This window comes from Suricata suricatta, chromosome X (assembly GCF_006229205.1).
Source record: "Suricata suricatta isolate VVHF042 chromosome X, meerkat_22Aug2017_6uvM2_HiC, whole genome shotgun sequence".
Lineage (NCBI taxonomy): Eukaryota > Metazoa > Chordata > Mammalia > Carnivora > Herpestidae > Suricata > Suricata suricatta.
Genome location: NC_043717.1, coordinates 73126205 through 73146650, shown reverse-complemented (window position 1 = coordinate 73146650; position 20446 = coordinate 73126205). Strand labels below are relative to the sequence as shown.

General features: G+C 40.1%; 1 protein-coding gene across 3 annotated transcripts in view; it reads right to left on the bottom strand.

The window, feature by feature from the left end:
• Positions 1 to 2407: 2407 nt before the first annotated feature.
• Positions 2408 to 20446, bottom strand: part of MID2 (midline 2) — a 96699-nt gene continuing 78660 nt past the window's right edge. For 2 of the 3 annotated variants that reach the window (XM_029929960.1, XM_029929962.1), the window contains exons 6-10: positions 13963 to 14090; positions 12621 to 12854; positions 4931 to 5092; positions 3308 to 3515; positions 2408 to 2929 (exon numbers count right to left, since the gene is read on the bottom strand). In XM_029929960.1, coding sequence (XP_029785820.1) covers positions 2527 to 2929; positions 3308 to 3515; positions 4931 to 5092; positions 12621 to 12854; positions 13963 to 14090 — 1135 coding nt within the window. In that variant the 3' untranslated portion in view covers positions 2408 to 2526. The remainder of the gene's footprint in view (positions 2930 to 3307; positions 3516 to 4930; positions 5093 to 12620; positions 12855 to 13962; positions 14091 to 20446) is intronic. The other variant, XM_029929961.1, reaches the window with a different exon arrangement.

Below are 20446 nucleotides of genomic sequence, written 5' to 3'. Positions count from 1 at the left end.
GTGGGGAAATTGAAGCTTTGTCCCATGCCACTAAAACCTAAAGGGCAAAAATAAAAATAAAAAAATGAGTAGCTTGAGAGACCCAAGGATCAGGTAAAGGAAATTGGTTGGGGCAGAGGTGGAGTGTTCTGCATTTATAGGGTCTTCACATTATTCCCTTAATTTAAGAACAATTCCTGTTTGCTCTGGGAATCAAACTGTTAATAACGTCTCCATACCAGGCCCAGAGAACAACCCGTGTGAGTAGTTGGCCTTGTCCAGAGTAACAAGTGTAAGTAGGGAAATGGCAAAAGATGAAGCTAGAAAAGCCAACAGGCACCTGAAAAGTCAAACCCTACGTAAATGGGAACTTCTACTGAATGCTGTGGAAGCCAGTGAGAGGTTTTAGGAAGAGGGGTGGGGAATCACTTGCTGTGTTTAAAAACTGGAGGATAAGTCCTAGAGGAGAGACCAGAGTAATTTAATAATGAAAGACGTACATCTTAAAGCACCACTACACTGTATTGGGGCTGGGGAGAGGAGGTTAATATTCTTTGTGCACTTCACTAAATGCCAGGTGCTGTGCTAGGCAGTTTACATGTGCTATCTTTTTAAATCTTTGCAACAGCCTTGTGAGGTAGGTATTATTTTATGGAAGAGGAAACAGGCTCAGAGAAGCAAAGTAATTTACCCTAGGTCTCACCGCTAGTAAATGGCAGAAGAACTAGGATTATTTTAGTCCACGTGCTATTTCCCAGCACTGCTGGATCTAAGGTTGCTCATTTCCTAATCAGCAGAAATTACATACAGTTTTTTAAACCAATAAAGCAGACTTTGCTACCAGATACGTGTTTTAGCCTGCCATCTGTACCTGCATCAGTCTTGCTTTCCATGTTAGGTGAACAAACAATACAAAGCTGTTATTTGGGGGTTTATATAGATTCTTTGTCTCTCCTACAGAATAGTAAGGCATTTGATGGCAAGGGACTGTGTTTTATCAATATATCAGCAGCAGAGCGGTTCCCAGCATGTAGTAGTTTGTTGAATGAATTAATGAATGAACGTCCACCAAGGCGCTGGAAAGGAAGAGGGGAGAAGTTCTGCATTGTTTCAAGGCTCCAATCTGGTGGCTTGTTACAGCTACCACTTTGTACAAAAGTAGTCTTTTCACAGCTCCCAAGAAGTAGATTCCTTGAAGCCGGGAGACCCCTTTCTCCTGGGAAGGAGAAAACTCCGGTTCTGACATCCCCAATCCCTGCAGTGGAAGTGACAAAAGCACAGACCATAAAACTTGATGCCCCTCAACGATAGTGATGACAAACTGCATTTGCCGTGAAGGGTTGCCTAAGCAGATAAATAGTGTAAACAAGATTGCAAGAGGAATGATTATTTAACCTGTTTAAGAAAACAGATGGTTCACAGGCATTCTGAAGCACTCTGGAAGTATTTTATCCGAAAATACAAGTGCATTTATATGCAAATAGTTGTTACAGATAGAACACTCCATTCTCACGGATTAAGTAATAAAGTTCCTAAAGAACATCCATTATTATGCAACTCTTTTGTTTAGCCTAATTCTAGTAACTGTATGTACTTGAGAGTAATAAAACTGTATTTCTTTGAGATATTCTGTGAAGAATTTTTAACAATTCAGATGGCCCTCCTCTGTTAGGTAGCCTCAGTGCAACTGCGCTACACATAATGCTAGTACTTGGATCAATGTTCTGTCCAGCGCTGGCGGCTCTTATGCAGTCTTGCCCCCCAATCTCTCCTACTCCCGTTTAGAGCTCTTCCCAACATCTATGTCATTATTGCACATGTGTGTGACACGAGGAAGAATGGGAGGGATGAATGGGGGGTGAATGTTGCCTGATTTTGATGTTCCCTTTAGGGGACAAAAATGGACGATATAATTTCTTTTCCCTTCCAGTATATTTTTCACTCAAATAAGCAAATTAAAAAATCATTATGTATATATAATATATATATAAAATGAATAACTATGTATTATATATTCATTTTATAATTATATATACACGTTTGTGGTTTATAATCAATCCTTGATTGTAGATTTTTACCAAAAACTACATATAATATGTGATCATCCAATCCGTCAAAATTCTACTTGGCCAAATTGGCCAGTACTAGAGAGGCTGACACCCCACACACACCTTTCCTGCTGGCTAGCTCCTTGTTCAGAGCATCTTTCTACATTATTTACTTAGAACTATCCCGATTCCTTCCAGTATCATTTAGACTCCTAAATCACGGGGAATTTTGAATTCTCCAGTGATGAGAGGTATTCTCCAGATTTCTCCTCCAATGGCTTGATCATTATTATACTACTCGGGAAATTTGCTCGGAGAAACTCAATACATTAATTCAGATACAAGCGTTAGTGCACGAAAATTAAATCTGTAATACCTAGTTATTTTTGGATGCTTCAGATGAACTTTATTTTGTATCTTGTGTATTGGACACTAACTGAGGTTTAGGAGGGGAAGACTGCCAAACTGGAGAGCTATGAATTCTATGCTCTCTTGAAACTTAATGGCAAGCTTTCATCCCAGAAACATAAGGGGATTCTTGAGGCCTGCAGTTACATTCTTGCCGCTCAGGGTAATCAATAAAATCTGGGGCAGGCAAGCCAGACAGGATCATTAGGGATTTGTTCCAGATTGTGAATGTTGGACAAACTGGAAGAATGAAGGTCACATCAAAAGTATGAAGATGGAGAGAGTTAGCTGGGTCATAGAAAGACAGCATGTTGTTGTCATAATCCAGAAGGACACCCAGGCGCTTCAACTGTGGCGGGACATCCACCAGCATTTCCTTGTTGTTATGCCTCACTACAAAGTTACTATTGCATCGAGAGAAGACCCATGAGGAGGCATTCTTGCCAATCCATTCGTTCTTGGGAGCAGATTTGTAGGCAATGCCAATTGCATACCTGTGAGACAGTGGAAAGGAGAAAGAAATAAACATTTATTAATGATCTGAGTTACGCTAGACACCATTGTGGGATATGCAAGAAATCTAATACATGCTTTTTCCTTTACTAAATAGTTTACATTTAGATCCATAATGTTGATAGCACTAGAGGTTTTTGAAGTCAGCAATTAGAGTGCTATAGTAATTTCCAACTCTAAGCCCAGTATATTTCCCATGTTTTTTTTTTAAAGCTGGCCAGTTTTTCTAGAAGTGGTTTTCATCACATGCCTTTTAACCTTGACTTACTGCTACCAAGTTTGTGCTATGGAACTGAATCTCCCAGGAACCTAACGGCAGGAGAAAGGAGAAGAAAAAACTAAAAGTGGGATCCACTCACCATGTTGAGGACCCCATGACCACCTCCCAGTAGTGGCAGCCACTGTCAATGAATATATTTCCTGCTGCCCCATAGCACCCTGTGCCACTAAACCTCTCTGGGGTATGGCTCTTCTTCAGAGAGCTTTCATCCTTCTCCATCTGCAGCCCATCATTAGAAATCTTCAACTTCTTGTGAGTCATTTTGGGATCGAGTTTAAAGGGTTGGCCTGAAAAAAGTAGAAAAAAGGCTTGAGAAAATACTTAAGAATTCCATCTTTGTCCTTCAGGACTATCACTACCAAGAGATTCTTGATATGATGCTCATTGGTGGGCTAGGGCAAGTTGGAGTTATTTGGATTATATTAAGGAAGTAGGCCTGAAGCCACCCTTTTCAATAAAGTAAGAATAAGCTGCTCCCCGCTTCATACGTTATCAAATTAAAAGGGTTTCCTGTTCTCAAATGTGTTTTGTACTCTGCTTTATTTCAGTGGGTGGTATGGGATTTGAGTAGGTTTTAGGGGATGGAGCATTTGAAGTATGGCAAAGTAAGGGGAACTGATGATGTAATTGCAGGTTTCTGGCAGAACAAAAAAACAAAATGAACCCAGTAAGACCATCTTTTTACCTTCTTACAATTGGGATGTGAATAACATGTGATTAGGTTACTTTGGTAGAGTGACTGTTGCATCATGAACGGTCAGAGAAATCATTTGTTGTGTAGGATCACTCATGACAGGATTCCTGATAACCATACGACAAAACAAGACACTGGGAGCCAATTGCTGGCCACAGCAAGAGTTGTATTCTACAATATGGGTCTGCAGCAGACACAGCTGGCCAACACAGCTCCCATTCCCTATTCTTCCCTTTGACCCACTTTCATGATAGCGGCCAAAAAAGCTAAATAGTCAAGCTCCTAGCCTCTCTTACTGCTAAGGGTGGCTATAAGTTGGAAGTATAGGGAAATGGATATCAGGCTTGGGACACTTCTGGAAAGTGCCCATTTTCCCATTAAAAGGGATAGCCTTTTGTGTACCAATCCTTTCTCCTTCTTCTTCTCTTAAAAGGAAACATGACATCTGGAGGTTGCAATGGCCATACTGTGACCGTGTGACAATAAGCTGGTCCACTCAGGGAGAAGGGGCTTCGGTCTTTCAGACCATCACAGAATGAGCTGCTGCACTAGCCCTGAACTGCCTACATTCAAACTTCTTGCTATGTGAGAAAGAGAAAAAAGAAACACTATGTGTTAAGCTAAGATAGTTGGATTTTTAGTCATCTGCAGCCAGAAGCATTCCTAAGAGGTATGGCTTCTCTGCAAAAGGATTCTACCGGATCATCGCAAATTGGGACTGTCTGACAACTGTTCCGCACACATGGGATGGGGTGGAGAGAAAAAGTCTTGACTAACATCTTCCCCAAACACCAGCTACTACTACATGTACTTTGTATATATCTTTGTGCTCATGTGTCTCCCGGGGGACCAATAGACCCCGTGCCCAAAGCATCAACTAAAACGGTAAAGCTCCTCTACCCAGTGCCTCTGCTCTCTGGCACTGCTGTGGGTGCCTGCTCAGGCTAAAAGTACTCCCTGGCATGGAGGGGAAAACAGACCTCTCCTTTTGGGATCACCATAACATACTATTTGTTTTTAGTCGGGTAGGTTCACTGTTCCGGCTGCCTGCTTGGTTTATGGCTTTAACGATGAAGATGTAGCGCGTCCCACTCTGAAGTCCATGCACTGTGTAATGGTTCTGTTTAATGTTGGGCACAATCATCCAACTATCCACTGAATTATACAGGCCTGTAAGGTAGGGAAAGACAAGGACATTAACCAGCAGCAGTAGAGACAGGATAAGAAGCACACTGAAAATTTATCAAAAGCCCCCATGACCATCAAAGAAAAGGTTAATCTCATTTCATTTTCTTTTGAGTCCCAGGAGACAGAGTGAGATAAAATATCTTGTTTCCTTTCTCCCAGGGAGCTAGGCTTATGCCAGGCTCCTTGCCTCTGGCAATTGAATGTCACCACTAATGAGGGTTAGGTTGCATCAATTTTCAGCCCAATAATATAGGAAAGGACACTATACCAAAAAAATCACTTTTATGGAGTCTCTGGATCTTTACATCAAAGGTCCAATCCCCTGAGAGCGGAGTCTAGCGTCATGTGGGTGGAGCAGTCCCATGCAGAGTGCAGGAACACGGAATCTACATGCCATGGTTCTGTCCTTTTACAAAGGAGAAGGTAAGTTTGAGAGAAGAAAGGTGACTTGCCCAAGGCCACAGACACATGGTGATGGTGCTGAAGAGTATAACCCTGATCTCTTTAACCCTAGGCCAGTGTTCTCTCCGCTCACAACTCATGGGGTAGGCAGCAATGTTCCTTGGTCTCTGCAAGGTAGTGAAGCTTTCAGGGCTTATGGCTCATCTCACCCTCCCCATCCTCACCCTTACTTCCCAATCTAACTGGGCTTTGAGGCATCATAGGGAAGCCAAGGAGATGGCGACGATAACCAAAGCAAAATTGCCGTCTCCTCACTTGGCATTATCCATCTTTTGCTCCTTCCTGGTTCCAATATTCATTCTAAGTTGGGTGGTCCAGGAACACATTGCTTCCTGGAAGCTTCTTCCCTCCCAAGCTGAGATCTAGGTTTCTACTTTCGAAACTCTTTAGACCATAAACGTTGACTTAAACTGAGAAAAATGCACATAATTAAAAGCATGTTTTTGGTCGTTAGTAAGAGAGGGGTTGACGTTCTAGTTTGTGAATTATCTAGGCTTCTCTCTTCTGTTACCTGCCTTTTAATCAGTTTATTGCTTTTTAACCACAATTCTAACAAAGCATGGAAAGGAATGGGCAAAGAAAATAAACAGTGAATGTAGTCACTCCTATGCAGCCCTAGTGAAGGATTTAGTGAGGTTGAGAATGAAAAGTAATCATGAGTGGTTTGAAAGAGATCTAATGAGGGTTTTATCATTAATTTGGTGGAAGGTTGAAAAAGTCTAAAATAAAACTAGAAAAAGAAGCTTAATGGAGAGCAAACAGATATGCTAGAAAAAGAATAACTGGTGAAGATGCTCAGTTATGCTCATGAAAAGACAATAAGGATAAGGGCCAGGAATAATGTTTGAAGGCTTGGTTAGCTATGTGCCAATCCACAATATGAATCATAAACTGCACACTAGACTTTAATTCAAAAAGGGGAATAAATGGTCTTTCAGGTATACTTCTAACAATACAAAACAACCACCAAATTTCACGATGAAGTACTATGTAGCTATGAAAAAAGAATGAAGAGTAGAGTGCCTGGGTGGCTCAGTTGGTTAAGCATCTGACTCTTGATTTCAGCTCATGTCAAGATCGCAGTTTGTAAGATCAAGCCTCACATCGGTCTCCGTGCTGACAGTATGAAGCCTGCTTGGGATTCTCTCTCTCTGCACCTCCCCTGCTCTTTCTCTCTCTCAAAATAAATAAATAAGCTTAGAGAAAAGTGAAGAATATCTCTGTTAACTGACACAGAGTGATTTCTAGGGTTTACTGTTAATTAAAAAAGCAACTTGCAAACGAGTGTGCATGAACAGTATACACTTCTTTTGCAAGAATGAAAGGCAAATAAGGGAACATACATATATCTAATTGTTTACAAAACACCAATAACAACAGGAAGGAAAAACCAGAAAATATTGTAGTTGGTTACCTACAAGGGATGGGAGGAGGCCATGGAATTAAAAAGACAGGGGCAAGAATGACACTTCTTTTTTTTATGTTTATTTATTTTTGAGAGAGAGACAGAGGCAGAGACAGAGAGAAAGAGAGAACAGGGGAAGGGAAGGAAGAGAGGGAGACACAGAACTCTGAGGAAGCTCCAGGCTCCAAGCTGTCACCACAGAGCCCGACGTGGGTTGCAAACTCACAAACCATGAGATCATGACCTGAGCCAAAGTCAAGATGCTCAACTCATTGAGTCATCCAGGTGCCCCAAGAATTACACTTCTTTGAATACACTTTTTTGTATCGGTTTCCCTTTTGGAAACACACTGCTGTTTAACAAATTCAGAAAATTAAAATTAAATCAATATGAATGGGAAGAGCAAGGACCAAAACCAAAGGCAAACTGAAGCAAATGAACCCAACTGCGTTTCAAATGAAAAACAACCACACCAAAGGGATGGGGGCAGGAGGAGAACTGAAAACAAATCCTGAACTATTGTTGTTTTTTGTAGCGGCAAGGACAAAGCACTTCTAGAACTGTTAGATCTATTATGGGATTAAGCAAATGAGTACATGTGTTGATGTTGGGAGCCAAGGTTCTCATTGTGGAAATAGGAATGTACAAATATCGAATGGGAGGAGACAACAAAGAATATGTGGACATGGGTTGGAATTGGAGGCATTGGTATGAACTCATGATTTCTATGTATGTGTGTGTGTATCGGCATCCAGATGTGCACGTATGTTAAGTATGAATATATGTATATTATGTGTGCATATGCATGGGCATATATGTATATTTCTAGTATCCAGATATTCTCTAATAACATTCTCCAATTAAAAGGAACTACGTTTCCTTGGAGAAATGGCTGATTTCAAGGCAGGTCAGGATAAGGTCAATACGACCTTAGAATCTTTTGTTATGCTAGAAAATATAGAAGTATTCAAAAAATTATGGGAGAATATAAGAACCCAGGAGTCAGCTTCAAAGCCCTACTGGCTAATAATCCTTGACAACCTGAGCATCAAAATAAGCCAGGGAAGTTAAGAATTATAAACCATTGAAAAAATTCACGAGGCCATACTGATAAGTAGATAAATAAACAGAGGGTGGGACTTTGGCTTACAGTAGAATGTAGAGGGTCAACTTGTAAATGTGGGAGGCGATTGTCCTTTGGAAAACCATCATTTTGTAATCATCAGAGCAAAGACTGGACCAGGCAAGTATTTTGATTGGTGCTAAAATAGGAGTGGGGGTGAAATGGGTTTGATGAGGAAACAGGATATTTTCATTGTTTCAAAGTTATCACCACGCAGATTGCTTATTAGTCGCAAAAGGTAAATAGTAACTACAGGGTGAAGAAATCAGGCAACACCCTTGACCCGCTGAACAAAATTAGCATCACCAACAAAGGGCAAGTGGACATCACGTGCCTCCAGATGTGATGTGCTAAGGAGGATACATGTCCCATGTAGTATTCCAGCCATGAATGCACAGTATGAATATACATCAGGAGGACACTTCAGATAAACCTAAAATAAGGGATAGCATAATAAAGAAACAAAAGGATATTTTTAAAAAAAAATCTTTCAGTGTACTTAAAGACAAAGAAACGCTGACGAAGTAAGTGTTCCAGATTAAAGGAGGCTACAGAGGGAGAACCTGGCTCAATGGTGGAGCATGTGACTCTTGATCTCAGGGTTGTAAGTCTGAGCCCCACATTGGGTGTAGATATTACTTAAAAATAAAATTTAGGGTTGCCTGGGTGGCTCAGTCAGTTAAGCGTCCGACTTCAGCTCAGGTCATGATCTCACAGTTTGTGGGTTTGAACCCCACATTGAACACTGTACTGACAGCTCGGAGCTTGGAGTGTGTTTCGGATCCTGCCTTGCTCTGTCTCTGCCCCTCCCCTGGTTGTGCCTTATGTCTCTCAAAAATAAATAAATTTTAAAAATTTTAACAAAATTTAAAAAAATAAAATTGTCCTATAGATAAGACAATTAAATGCAATATCCGATCCTTGACTCTAAAGGACAATATTGGATCCTTCACATTACAAAGGGTATTATTGGGTCAACTGTCAATTGGAATGTGAATAGCAGATCAGAAAAAGTACTGTATCAAATCTCTTAAAGTTGATAACCATACTGTGGTTATGTAAGAGTCTCTTTATCTTAGAAAACCTGCAATGAAGGATTTAGGGGTAAAAAGGTCATGATATATGCAATTTACTCTCAAATGGTTCAGAAATAAATAGAGATAGGGAATGCTAGCAAATGATAAAGGAAATGAGACAACATGTTGACAAGTGGATGAATCTGGGTAAAGAGTTTATGGACATTCTTTGGGCTACTCTTACAAACTTTTTTTGTAATTTCAAAACCAGTTCTACATTTTAAAAAGGTAAATATAGGATTCTCTGGGTATCACGGAGACTTGGTGAGATGGGGTTTATGACTGAATTATAATCATGGAAATATACACCTTGTTCCAAAGGGAAATACCGCAATATGGAAATCCACGAAGCTGAGTGTAAATGTGTGGTGGAGAACATTTGTATGGAAATGAAAAGGAGAAGAAATCGAAGTTTTATCTTTGTGGCAGTATGTTACAGACTGCGTGGCCAGACAGAGTATAGCCAGTGCTTTCATAATGCAAATCACAAAACTGAAATGGAGGAAAGATATACAGTAATGGGGCAAGACAGTCAGCTAAACAAACATTTGTTTGGATTCAGCTAACAGCATCATCTGAAACATCTTTGGCTTCTGACCATTCCAAATCTTAGATGAGGTGGGGAGATAGTTAGAAATGAAGGGAGAAAGCAGAAAAAAAATAAGGGGACATTTCTCCAGACAAAATACTAAGCAACAAGGAAGAAATTTCTGGTTAAAGAAAATGTGGAATTGGACTATTTAAGATTCCTCATATAAATGGTATCATGTAGTGTTTGTCCTTCTGTGTCTGGCTTATTTCACTTAGCACAGTGCCCTCCACGTTCACCCATGTTGTCACACATGGCAGAATTTCCTCCTTTTTTAGGGCTGAATTATTTTTTATTGTATGGATATACCACATTTTCTTTATCCATTGATCTGTTGATGGACAATTATTTGTATGTAGATTATATCTTATTAAAGTACTTTAAGAAAAGAGAAAATGTGGAAAAACCTCAAGGGAAAAGCATCTCTCAGAGTCCAAGTTCAATCAACAGTGGTGGAACAATGGTAGACCGGACCAACAGATAGGATTGAGACCTTGAATGTTCATGAATATTCATATTCATATTCCCGGTAAAATAGTTTCACCTTATCTGCCCATTGCCAGACAAAATTTTGCTCAGGGCTCCACCCTTGTCCCCACCCTATTCCACTTTTCTATTTATGATTGGAAGAAGACATAGAAGGCAGGCTGGGAAGGCAGAAACTGGATTTAAAAGAAATTTGGCAGGTTCAAATGTGGAGTCACAGCTAACCAGACAAAACATAAGGATGAACTCAAGGTGTTGTATTTCAGTTTAGACAATCAACTGTATAGGAACAGGATTTTGAAACACCTAGGGATTTCAGTTGACTACATGCTCAGTAGTCAACACAGGCAGTGTGACTACTGGAATAAAAAGGTTTGGGGCGGGGAGCATCAGCTAATATAAAAGACAAATAATCCAGCTATCTTCCATGGTCAGACTTTTGGAGTACTGTTTTCACTTTTTTAACAGCATGTTGTATAAAACACTCTGACAAACATGAGTGTGTTCCTGAAAAGGAGACCATGATGGTAAAGGGTCTGAAACCAGGTCACATGAGGAGCAATTCAAAGACCTGAGGATATTTAGCCTGGAAAGGAGAAAATTTAGAAGGGAGGTATATGAGAGCTACGTAAAATGGTCTGAAGATCTGTCATGTGAGAGATGGATTAGGTTTACTAGTGAGGCATAAAAGGGCAGGACTAGGACAAATTGGTAGCTGTGGGTTTCATTTAAGAAAACATTAAGCTCGAAGCTTCATAGGCTCGTGTTCAAATCTTGACTCCATTGGTTTGTAGCTCTGTGACCTTGGGCAACTCAGTTATCTAGAACCTCAGCTTCTTCATCTAAAAAATAGAATTAATATCAACTATTTCATATGGCTAAGGAAGAACTCATGAGGACTCAGTGGGAGTGTTTGTAAATGACACAGCATAATGCACGTATACATTATTATTGTCATTATTAGTTACTAGGAGGGAGAGTTAGGCCATTTACAGGGATGCATTGACAATTATTCATAGCTGCACAACAACTGAATGAGTTATTTTGTTAGAAGTGAACTACTCATCACTGGAAATGTTCGAGTAGAGACAAGACAATCATCTACTGGGTGTCTGGTAGAATGGAAGAAGATTAGCTTAAATGACTTCTAAGGTTCCTTCCAATTCTAAGGTGCTATGATCCTGTTATTATTAAGAATTATACATTAAGCTCTTCTTTATGGAGGATGATCTATCTTTGAAAATAAGGAGGACAGCCTTTAGATCTTTGTTATTTCTTGGGCTTATTTCTCAACTCCCAGGAAACCACCGCTCTCTCCATCTCAGGAAGGAGAAGCACAGCTGCTGGCTGTAAGCCTTTCCAGAGCAGGAGACACAAGTGCAGAAAAGCTTGTCAGGGAGGCCTTAGAGTTTGTGACTCCACCACCTGGAAAAAATACCTTGGAATACAGCTACCCAGGCCAAGTGGCTTAGGTTGGAGCTGCACGAGGCAAGTGTTTTTAGAAATTTGACCCCCAGTGTCTTCTCACCTCCCCACCCCTGCAGGTGGCCCAAAATTGTCACACAACCAAAAAGGGAAGCCTATTGGGAGGGTTTTCTTGGGAAAAATTCCTCTCATGGGCCTGTGAAGTCAGACACACAAGCACAAGCACAGAGGTCAAAGAAAATACTAATTTGCAGCTGTGCGGATGCAACCTTCGGGTGGGAATCCATTCCAGCCTAGAATCCAGTTTTAATTCTGCTTTCCAGTTCTCCCAAGCACATGAAGGGGAACTTGCAGCTGGACCCCTCCTGTCTGGCAATTAATGAGTCAGGTTTCTACTTTGCTGTGTCTTATTCCAATTCATCAGGAGAAACCATAACGTGGGAGCCGAATGACTGCTTTTTGACCAGCTTTCATCTTGTGGCCCACTGACACATTTTTGTATTTGGAGTAATTCTTGGAGGAAAGGGACAAGGGGTACAGTGACAGAGGCAGGAGGCTTGTCACTATAGTCGTTGATACAAATTGGTGTGCTAAAGGAAGTAGTAGTCTTTTGAACATAGCATATTTTACCATGATAATGAAGTGGAAGAAGAGTCAAGGAGAGAGATGTTCACACACAGAGGATCAGCAATGATGGTGGCTTAGCTACCCAGGAATGAATTCTGAGCTGTGTTCTGACTCTCAGGGAGAGTAGAGTGACATGAATTAACTGAAGAAAGACTAAGGGTTACATAAACAAATGGGAGTGGCCCCAGTGACTGCCCAGCAAGGAAATACACAACTTGCTGTCACCCATCAATAAGGTCTGTGCAATGCCCTGGGGGAGTTTGCACTGTCTACGAAACACTATGCTAAACAACCTAACATGTCTTACAAACACTTGCCTCGTGGCGCCCCGGCCAATCTTGAGCAGCTTACTGCTTCCTTACATTTCCTTATCTCTGGCCACAGGCCCCAACTACACCATGACTTACTGATGAAGTTAGCCTGGCCAGTGAATATGGTGTACTGAAGCTCATAGGAGCTGATGCTGAACTCATCATCCGAGATCCAGTGGACTGTAATGGTGTCATGGGAAGCAGTACAGAGTTCCTCTCGGATAGAAGGTGGGTTTGGGGCTGTAAGAAAAGGTGGAAAAGAAGGTAAAGGAAAGCATGCTCTCTGTTCTGCAAGTTTAACAATTGTTACTCTTGCTGCCCACCTCAACACCTCGTGGAGAAGAGGCTGTCTTAATAAGAAGCTTCAGAGAGCACATCCTGAACAATCTGAAGCAAAGTGCTAAGACTTCAAATTCCCCCAAATCGCTTTTGCTTCAGTGACAGAGACATTTTAGGTAAAGATCTAAGCCTAAGGCATTGAGCTGACTGCCCCGTTGTCTGCTCTGCCTGTACCAACACTATATGTAGATGTTATAGCAAAGTGGCCAAATGGTTTTCTTACTGCATGACTTTTGGCCTATTTCTTTTTATTTTCAAATAAGTTTTATTATAGACTTTTGGCAGTGTAGCCAAATGTACATTAATATGAGTTACTTCAGCTGTAAAATAAGGGGTGATAATTACCTCATGGATTGGTTGTATGTATTTATAATATAAAGTTAACATAGAGTGGCATAAAGGAGATGTTCAATGAATGGCATATATTTTAATATATTAGCCAAAATAATGACAAATGCAAAGCTATTGTATGTGTACATTTTTCTCACAAAAAGGCCATTCAATAATCCTGAAGCTAGCCAGCATTTTTAGTAGGCTGGCTGCACCCCTCATTTCCTAAAATTGTCTGCAAGAAAGATATTTCTTGCATTTTTCTTCCTAATATGCTAATCCTTAAATTTCCATAAAACCATTTGAATGGTACCTATAGCTATGCGGGACATTCTTTAATATTTCATAATTGTCACCTGAGTTGTAACCCTCTCAATAACAAGCAACAATATATTACTGATAGGATAGGCTCGTAAGGAGAAATCATCAGCAATGTCTTGTTTTTTCTTTACCTTTAAGTATAATGGTATACCCATCTGCCCCCAGAAATATTTGACACATCATCTTTCTTTTCTGTTACATGAACTAAAGTATATTCGATCTAAAAAGATACATGTACTATCTTAAAGGTTATAAAAGCATTTTCATTATAAATATTGCCCTTTTCTAATTATCTTACAGTAAGAGAACACCAGAAGAAACGCATTTAAACAGGAAGGAAACCACAGTATTTTCACACCTGTTAAATAATCTAGCCCCTCCAGCAGTTTCTTTTCTCTGGAAAAATCTAAAGCAAAGTTTTCAAAGGCATCATTAAAATTGATGTCTGGAATTAGAACTTGAGAAGATGCTGTTGCCATAGCGACCCTGGAAAAGAGAAAAGTACATCAATATATGTCAAAATAGATGTGCAACCTTTATCCAATGTTTGATTTCTGGTTCAACAAGGCAAAAATAAAGTACTCATAGGGCTTGATTCATTAAATGAAAAATATCATATCTGTGCTTTTCCAGTGGGAACCATTTACATTTTAATCATCAGGAACCAATTAAGGATAATACCACATTTATTCCCATATGTTCACTCCTCAAACACACTCTCCCATCCTGTCTTAATTTTGAGAAGTAAATACAGGATTTTTTCCCCTCTGCATCATTTTCCATCTGGCAGGCAGCATCAAAACTAGACCTCTGAAGGCTTGGTAAGAGCAGTTTGAAAGATTTTTTTTTCTCCCATCCTATCATTTTTATGCTAATCACCAAGCCAGCATGCTGGGGATGAATCAAAGCCTTCACTTAAATACTGTACTTTATTCCATCTTTTATAACATTTATGTTTAACTTTATTATTATTATATTAGGCTATGCTAGTTTTTCTCTCCCCAGCTAGTTCAAAGCATCTCAAGAGCAGGATTTGTATTTTGTACCTCTTATATCATCCATGGTTCATAACACAGTGTTGGACACATAGCAAATAAATAGCTGTTGAATGAATAATGGAATGACTAAGAGCAACACAATTGCTAACATTGATTGAGCATTTAGTAGGTAGAAGGGAGCAAGCATGCACTTTACACACACTGTTTAATTTACCTCTTACTATAATCCTGTGTAGTGTTATTTCCGTTTTGTAAATGAAAATGACACGCAATTCAAGTAAGAAATGACACATAGAAAGGTTAAGTAACTTGCCCAAGGTCACACAACCAGTAAAGGTCAGGTAAAAAAACAAATATAACTGAATCCATGTTCATTGGATTCTGACCTCTACACCCTGAAGCAATTTAGACCGTTTTTTAAAATTAAGGTAAATTTTTATGTGCTTCAGCAATTCTTTTCTTTTAAAATTTTTAATGTCTTTATTTTATTTTGAGAGAGAGAGACAGAGAGTGAGTGGGGGAGGGGCAGAGAGAAAGAGAGAGACACAGAATCTGAAGCAGGATCCAGGCTCTGAGCTGTCAGTACAGAGCCTGATGCAGGGCTTAAACCCATGGATTGTGAGATCATGACCTGAGCCGAAGTCGGACACTTAACCAACTGAGCCACCCAGGCACCCCATGTGCTTCAGCAATTCTTAACCATGACTACACATCAGAATTATCTTGGGGAGTTTTTGAATGAAACATATATGTGGAGGCCCTGTGACACACCTTCTAAACTGGAGCCAATGAAGATTCTGGAGCATGCAAATGACAGAGTGGAAAGAAACAGGAACCTGGCAGCAATACACAGGTAGAATGAAGGAAAGAGGTTTTGAATGTAAAAAGACCACAGAAGAAACTTTTATGGTAAATTAGTTGTAAGGGGTTGAGGCATTATACAAATATGTATCTTCATGCATGTGTACCCTGCTATACTTCTACCAGCTCATGGCTGCTTGTGAAATAGATGTTTTAGGAAGAAACTGCAAACCAGGATAAACAAATGAAAGGGTAACCAAGTATAATCTTAAAGTCTTGCTCTTTAAGCCATGCTTCCAGGATTTGATGAGTAACAGGACAACCACCTCTTCAGGGCAAGAGTTAAGGTAGAAAATTGGTTCATAAAATTTCTTCCTGACTTCCCCAATCTTCTTCCTTCCTTCCATCCATCCATCCATCCATCCATCCATCCAATACTTACTGAGCACAACTAAGGTGCCAGGCACTGTGCTAGGCACTGGAGATACAGCTGTGGTCCTTGTTCTCACAAAGTTCATAGTTCATGGAGAAGAAAGACATTAAATAGGCAATAGAAGTGCTCCTACAAAGGGAGTGTAACATACCCACCTGACAAGGGCTTGGGCACTAAGGGATCTCTCCCAAGAGGAAGTTCATTGTAAGCAATGACCAACACGATGAGTAGGAGTTAGGTAAGCAAAGACTATGTGAATGTATGTGTGTTCTCTCTTGCCTGAAGGCTGGAGAATTAGCAAAGTCACGCAGGGCCTTGTAGGCTATGTTGCAAACTTTGCGCTTTATCCGGAGAGCAATGTGGGCCACTGAAGCATTTTTAGGCAGACTGATGCTCAAATTTATGTTTCAATATGAGTGCTCTGGCTGCAGTGATGGGCTGAAAGGGGTCAAACTTGGAGGCAGATCAGATTTTAAGGTGTCTAAGAGTGAGAAGAAAGGAAAATAGTGACAAGAGTGTAGACAAATAGAACAGAAAGTCAATTCACACAGCATGAAAATAAGTAGCCAACATACATATTTAAAAGCCCAACTACTTGAGGAATCAAATAAATGTAAAATAAAATGATGTAGCATTTAAGATTAGAACTAATGACAATACAGGAGCTTTTTAAACCTATATTAGGTATTGCCTCCATATTTTATCAGGACTGAAATTGACAACAAATTTTGGAAATCGATTTAGCGTTAAACACCAAAATAGTTTAAAATGTAAATATTCTTTGACACCACAGTTCTACTTCATAAAGTTTTTACTAATTGAGGTGTATGCAAAGATACAACTGTTTAAGGGCTCTCAACACACTGTATGTAACCTAATTGTCTAACCCTGGGGACTGAGCCTAATAATGTGTTATATATCAAAAGATGGAATACTATATACTATGAGGCCACTGAATATCAGGTTATACAATACTATCCAATGACAAGGGGGCACCTGGCTGCCTCAGTTGAGCATCTGACTTCAGCTCACGCCATGATTTCACAGTTTGTTAGTTCTAGCCTAGCATCAGGCTTCACACCGATGGTGCAGAGCCTGCTTGGGATTCTCTCTCTCTTCTCTCTCTGCCCTTTCCCTCACTTGCATGCTTTCTCACTCTCTCTAAAAATAAATTAATAGATAAATAAAAATATCCAATGACAAGGACAAGTTCATGATATAATAACTTTCAAATGTAGGGTATAATGAAGTATATATAGCATGACCTTATGTTTGTGAAATATATATTAAATATAAATATTGGGATACTATATTCCCAAATACTAACAGTGGCTGGAAGGATGAGTAAAAATGGCATTGGGGTATATTTAAGTATGTGCCTGTTTGTGTTTCTGTGTTTAATATGTTTAAGCAAAACAACATTTCCTGTCTCTCAAGGCTCTGATCTCAATTAAGGACAACATAAAAACTGTAAATATAATAAGTAGGAATACTCTCCTAGCCAAAATTTGACTTTAACTGAAGTTTTGGTCCTTAAGATATTACCAGTATTATTGGTGAGGAAGAATTTCAACACTATGAGAAACCATCGATGAAGATATTTAGGCTGGGCAGATAATTCTCAAGACAGAAGAGAATGGCCTAAAACAAGAATCATAAAGAACAACAGCATTAAAGGAATTTGCTCACAAAGGCAAAAGAGACCACATAGGTAGGGAGGAGACCAGGAGTGTTTGTGGAAGCTAAGGGAAGAGAAATTTAAGTAAAAATCATCAGTAGGGACAAGTGCTACTGAGTGATTAAGAGGAAACAGTATGAGAAGACAAAGGAATGTCTACTATATTTAGCAGCAAGGTTTTCATTTGGTGACCTGGGAAAGAGCACTTGCAGGAGTGTGGCAGTGGCAGAAGATATTTTGGAGAGTTGAAGGGTGAGTGAGGGTGATTAAATACGGTGGTTTGAAATTATGTTTCATCTCAGCTCTCATGAAATACCACTGAAATGGCGGTCAAAGAATAAAATGTCATAAACCCACAAAGACAACAAGAATGGAAAAAGACATGCCAGCAAGTAAGAGACTGTCAACAAATTTTGGGAAGCTAGAAAGGGATGGATGAGTGGTAACCAACAACAGACCAGAGGTAGCTTGGTCAGGAAGCCAACAACATCAAGCTGATTTTGTGCCACAGACAGCTGGAAGTGTGTATGAAGAGCAGCTAGACCCTGGATCCACTAAATCTGAGACTACTCCTCCCTCACCCTGGCAGATGTGAGGTTTACTTTCTGCTGTACTAAAAGCAGTCTTAAAACCCTCAGCAACCGTTCCTCGCTGCTTGCCTCCTAGAATGCTTAGACCCTCTCACCTCCCACCAGAAGCAGGAGTTTCCTCCTTCCAGGGGAAACTGACTGAAAAGAAAAACCTACAGACCTGACACTTGTGTGCCCTCAGTAAAAATCTGGCATTCTACCTTATTCTCCTATAGTGAAATTCACCAAGCAACAAACTGTTGGCATCCCCTAGGATCTTCTAGTCACCTTCTAGTGCTAAAATTCAAACAGGCAGCCAAAAGATCATCAGACATTTAGGGAAAGTCAGAAACTAAAACAAACCAATAGAGAAAAAGAACTTGGAGGAAACCAAAACAATGCAGAGTTTAGAACAAACTTTTTAAATGATCACTCGTATCTTTAGGAAGATAAACAAGTAGTTCGCAGCCCCAAAGCAAGGACAGAATGCAAAAAAAAAAAAAAAGAAGAAGAAGAAGAAGCAAAGATCAAGAAAGAGCACTTATAAATGAATATAAGAAAGCTGAGGTTAACATTTTATTTTTTATGTTTATTTTTGAGAGAGAGAGAGAGAGAGCGAGAGAGAGAGAGCGAGAGCGAGCACATGAGCGGGGAGTGGGGGTTTGCAGAGAGAGAGGGAGACACAGAATCGAAATCAGGCTCCAGGATCTAAGCTGTCTGCGCAGAGTCCAACATGGGGCTCAAACTCGGGAACCACAAGATCATGACCTGACCCAAAGTCAGATGCTTAACTGACTGAGCCACCCAGGTGCCCCTAAAATTAAAATTTTAATAGAATGGTTGGGTGAAAAGTTAAGGAAACCTCTTAGAAAACAGAACAAGAAGACAATGTCATAAAAAAAAAATAGGAAAGAAAAGGGGCACCTGGTGGCTCAGTCGGTTAAGTGTCAGACTTTGGCTCATGTCATGATCTCATGGTTTGTGAGTTCAAGTCCCACATCAGGCTCTGTGCTGACAGCTTGGACCTGAAGCCTGCTTCCGATTCTGTCTGTCCCACTCTCTCTGCTCCTCCCCAACTTGTGCACACACACATTGTCTCTCTCTCAAAAATAAGTAAATAAAAAATTTTTTTAAATAGAAAAATTTTAAAAATCAGAAAATCTAGAGTGTCCAACACCTGACTAATTAGAATCCTGGAGAGAAGAGAGAAAATAAATGGATGCTATTAGTGAATAATATATGAAAATTTCCCAGAATGAAAAGTTGCTAGTCTTCAGATTGGAAAGACTACTTCACGCCCAACAAAAATGAATGAAAGAAGACCAACAAACACCAAGGCATATCCTGGAGAAGTTTCAGAAAAGCTGGATTAAAAATAAAACCTTAAAAGCTTCAGATTTTAATTTTTTTAACTTTTTTATTTATTTTTGAGAGACAGAGAGAGACAGCGTGAGCAAGGGAGGGTCAGATAAAGAGGGAGGTACAGATTCTGAAGCAGGCTCCAGGCTCTGAGCTAGCTGTCAGCACAGAGCCCGATGCGGGGCTCGAACCCATGAACCATGAGATCATGACCTGAGCGGAAGCCGGACGCTCAACCGACTGAGCCACCCAGGCGCCCCTAAAAGCTTCAAATTTTAAAATATAAATCATATTTAAGAGATTCAGAATCAAAATAGCAGTGGACTTCTCAGCCCAACACTGGAAATTAGCAGATAACAGAGCCATGCCTTCAAAATTATAAGGGAAATTTATTTCCAGTTTATCAAATGTGAAAATGAATTTTAAATAATTTTGAAACAAAAAGTTCTCAAAAATTTACATTCCATGTACTCTTTCTTAGAAAACTATGGGAAAAAATTGCTCTAACAATATTGAGAGTAAAATGGTACATGAAGGGGAAATCAGGCAAAGCTTAATGCAGTCCCTAGTTAAGTACACTAAGGAGCGCCTGGGTGGCTCAGTGAGTTAAGCATCCAACTTCAGTTCAGGTCATGATCTCATGGTTCACCAGTTCGAGCTGCATGTCAGGTTCTGTGCTGACAGCTCAGAGCCTGAGGCCTCCTCAGATTCTGTGTCTCCCTCTCTCTGCCCCTCCCTCCTCTCTCAAAAATAAACAAACATTTAAAAATTTTAAAAAAAGAACACTGAGAGTCCGGGAGACTAAGTTGGCTGGAGTTCACAGGGAAGAGTACCATAGAGGAGAATGCTGCACAGACAGAATTCTGGAGACCTTCTGAAGGCTCCCCTTTAAGCTTTCAACAAAATACGAATAGACACATGCATGTGAGCAAACTGCCCAAGGCCAAGGAAAGAGCCACATAAAAAGATGAGAGGGAACAATCCCTGGTGCTCACAAAAAAACC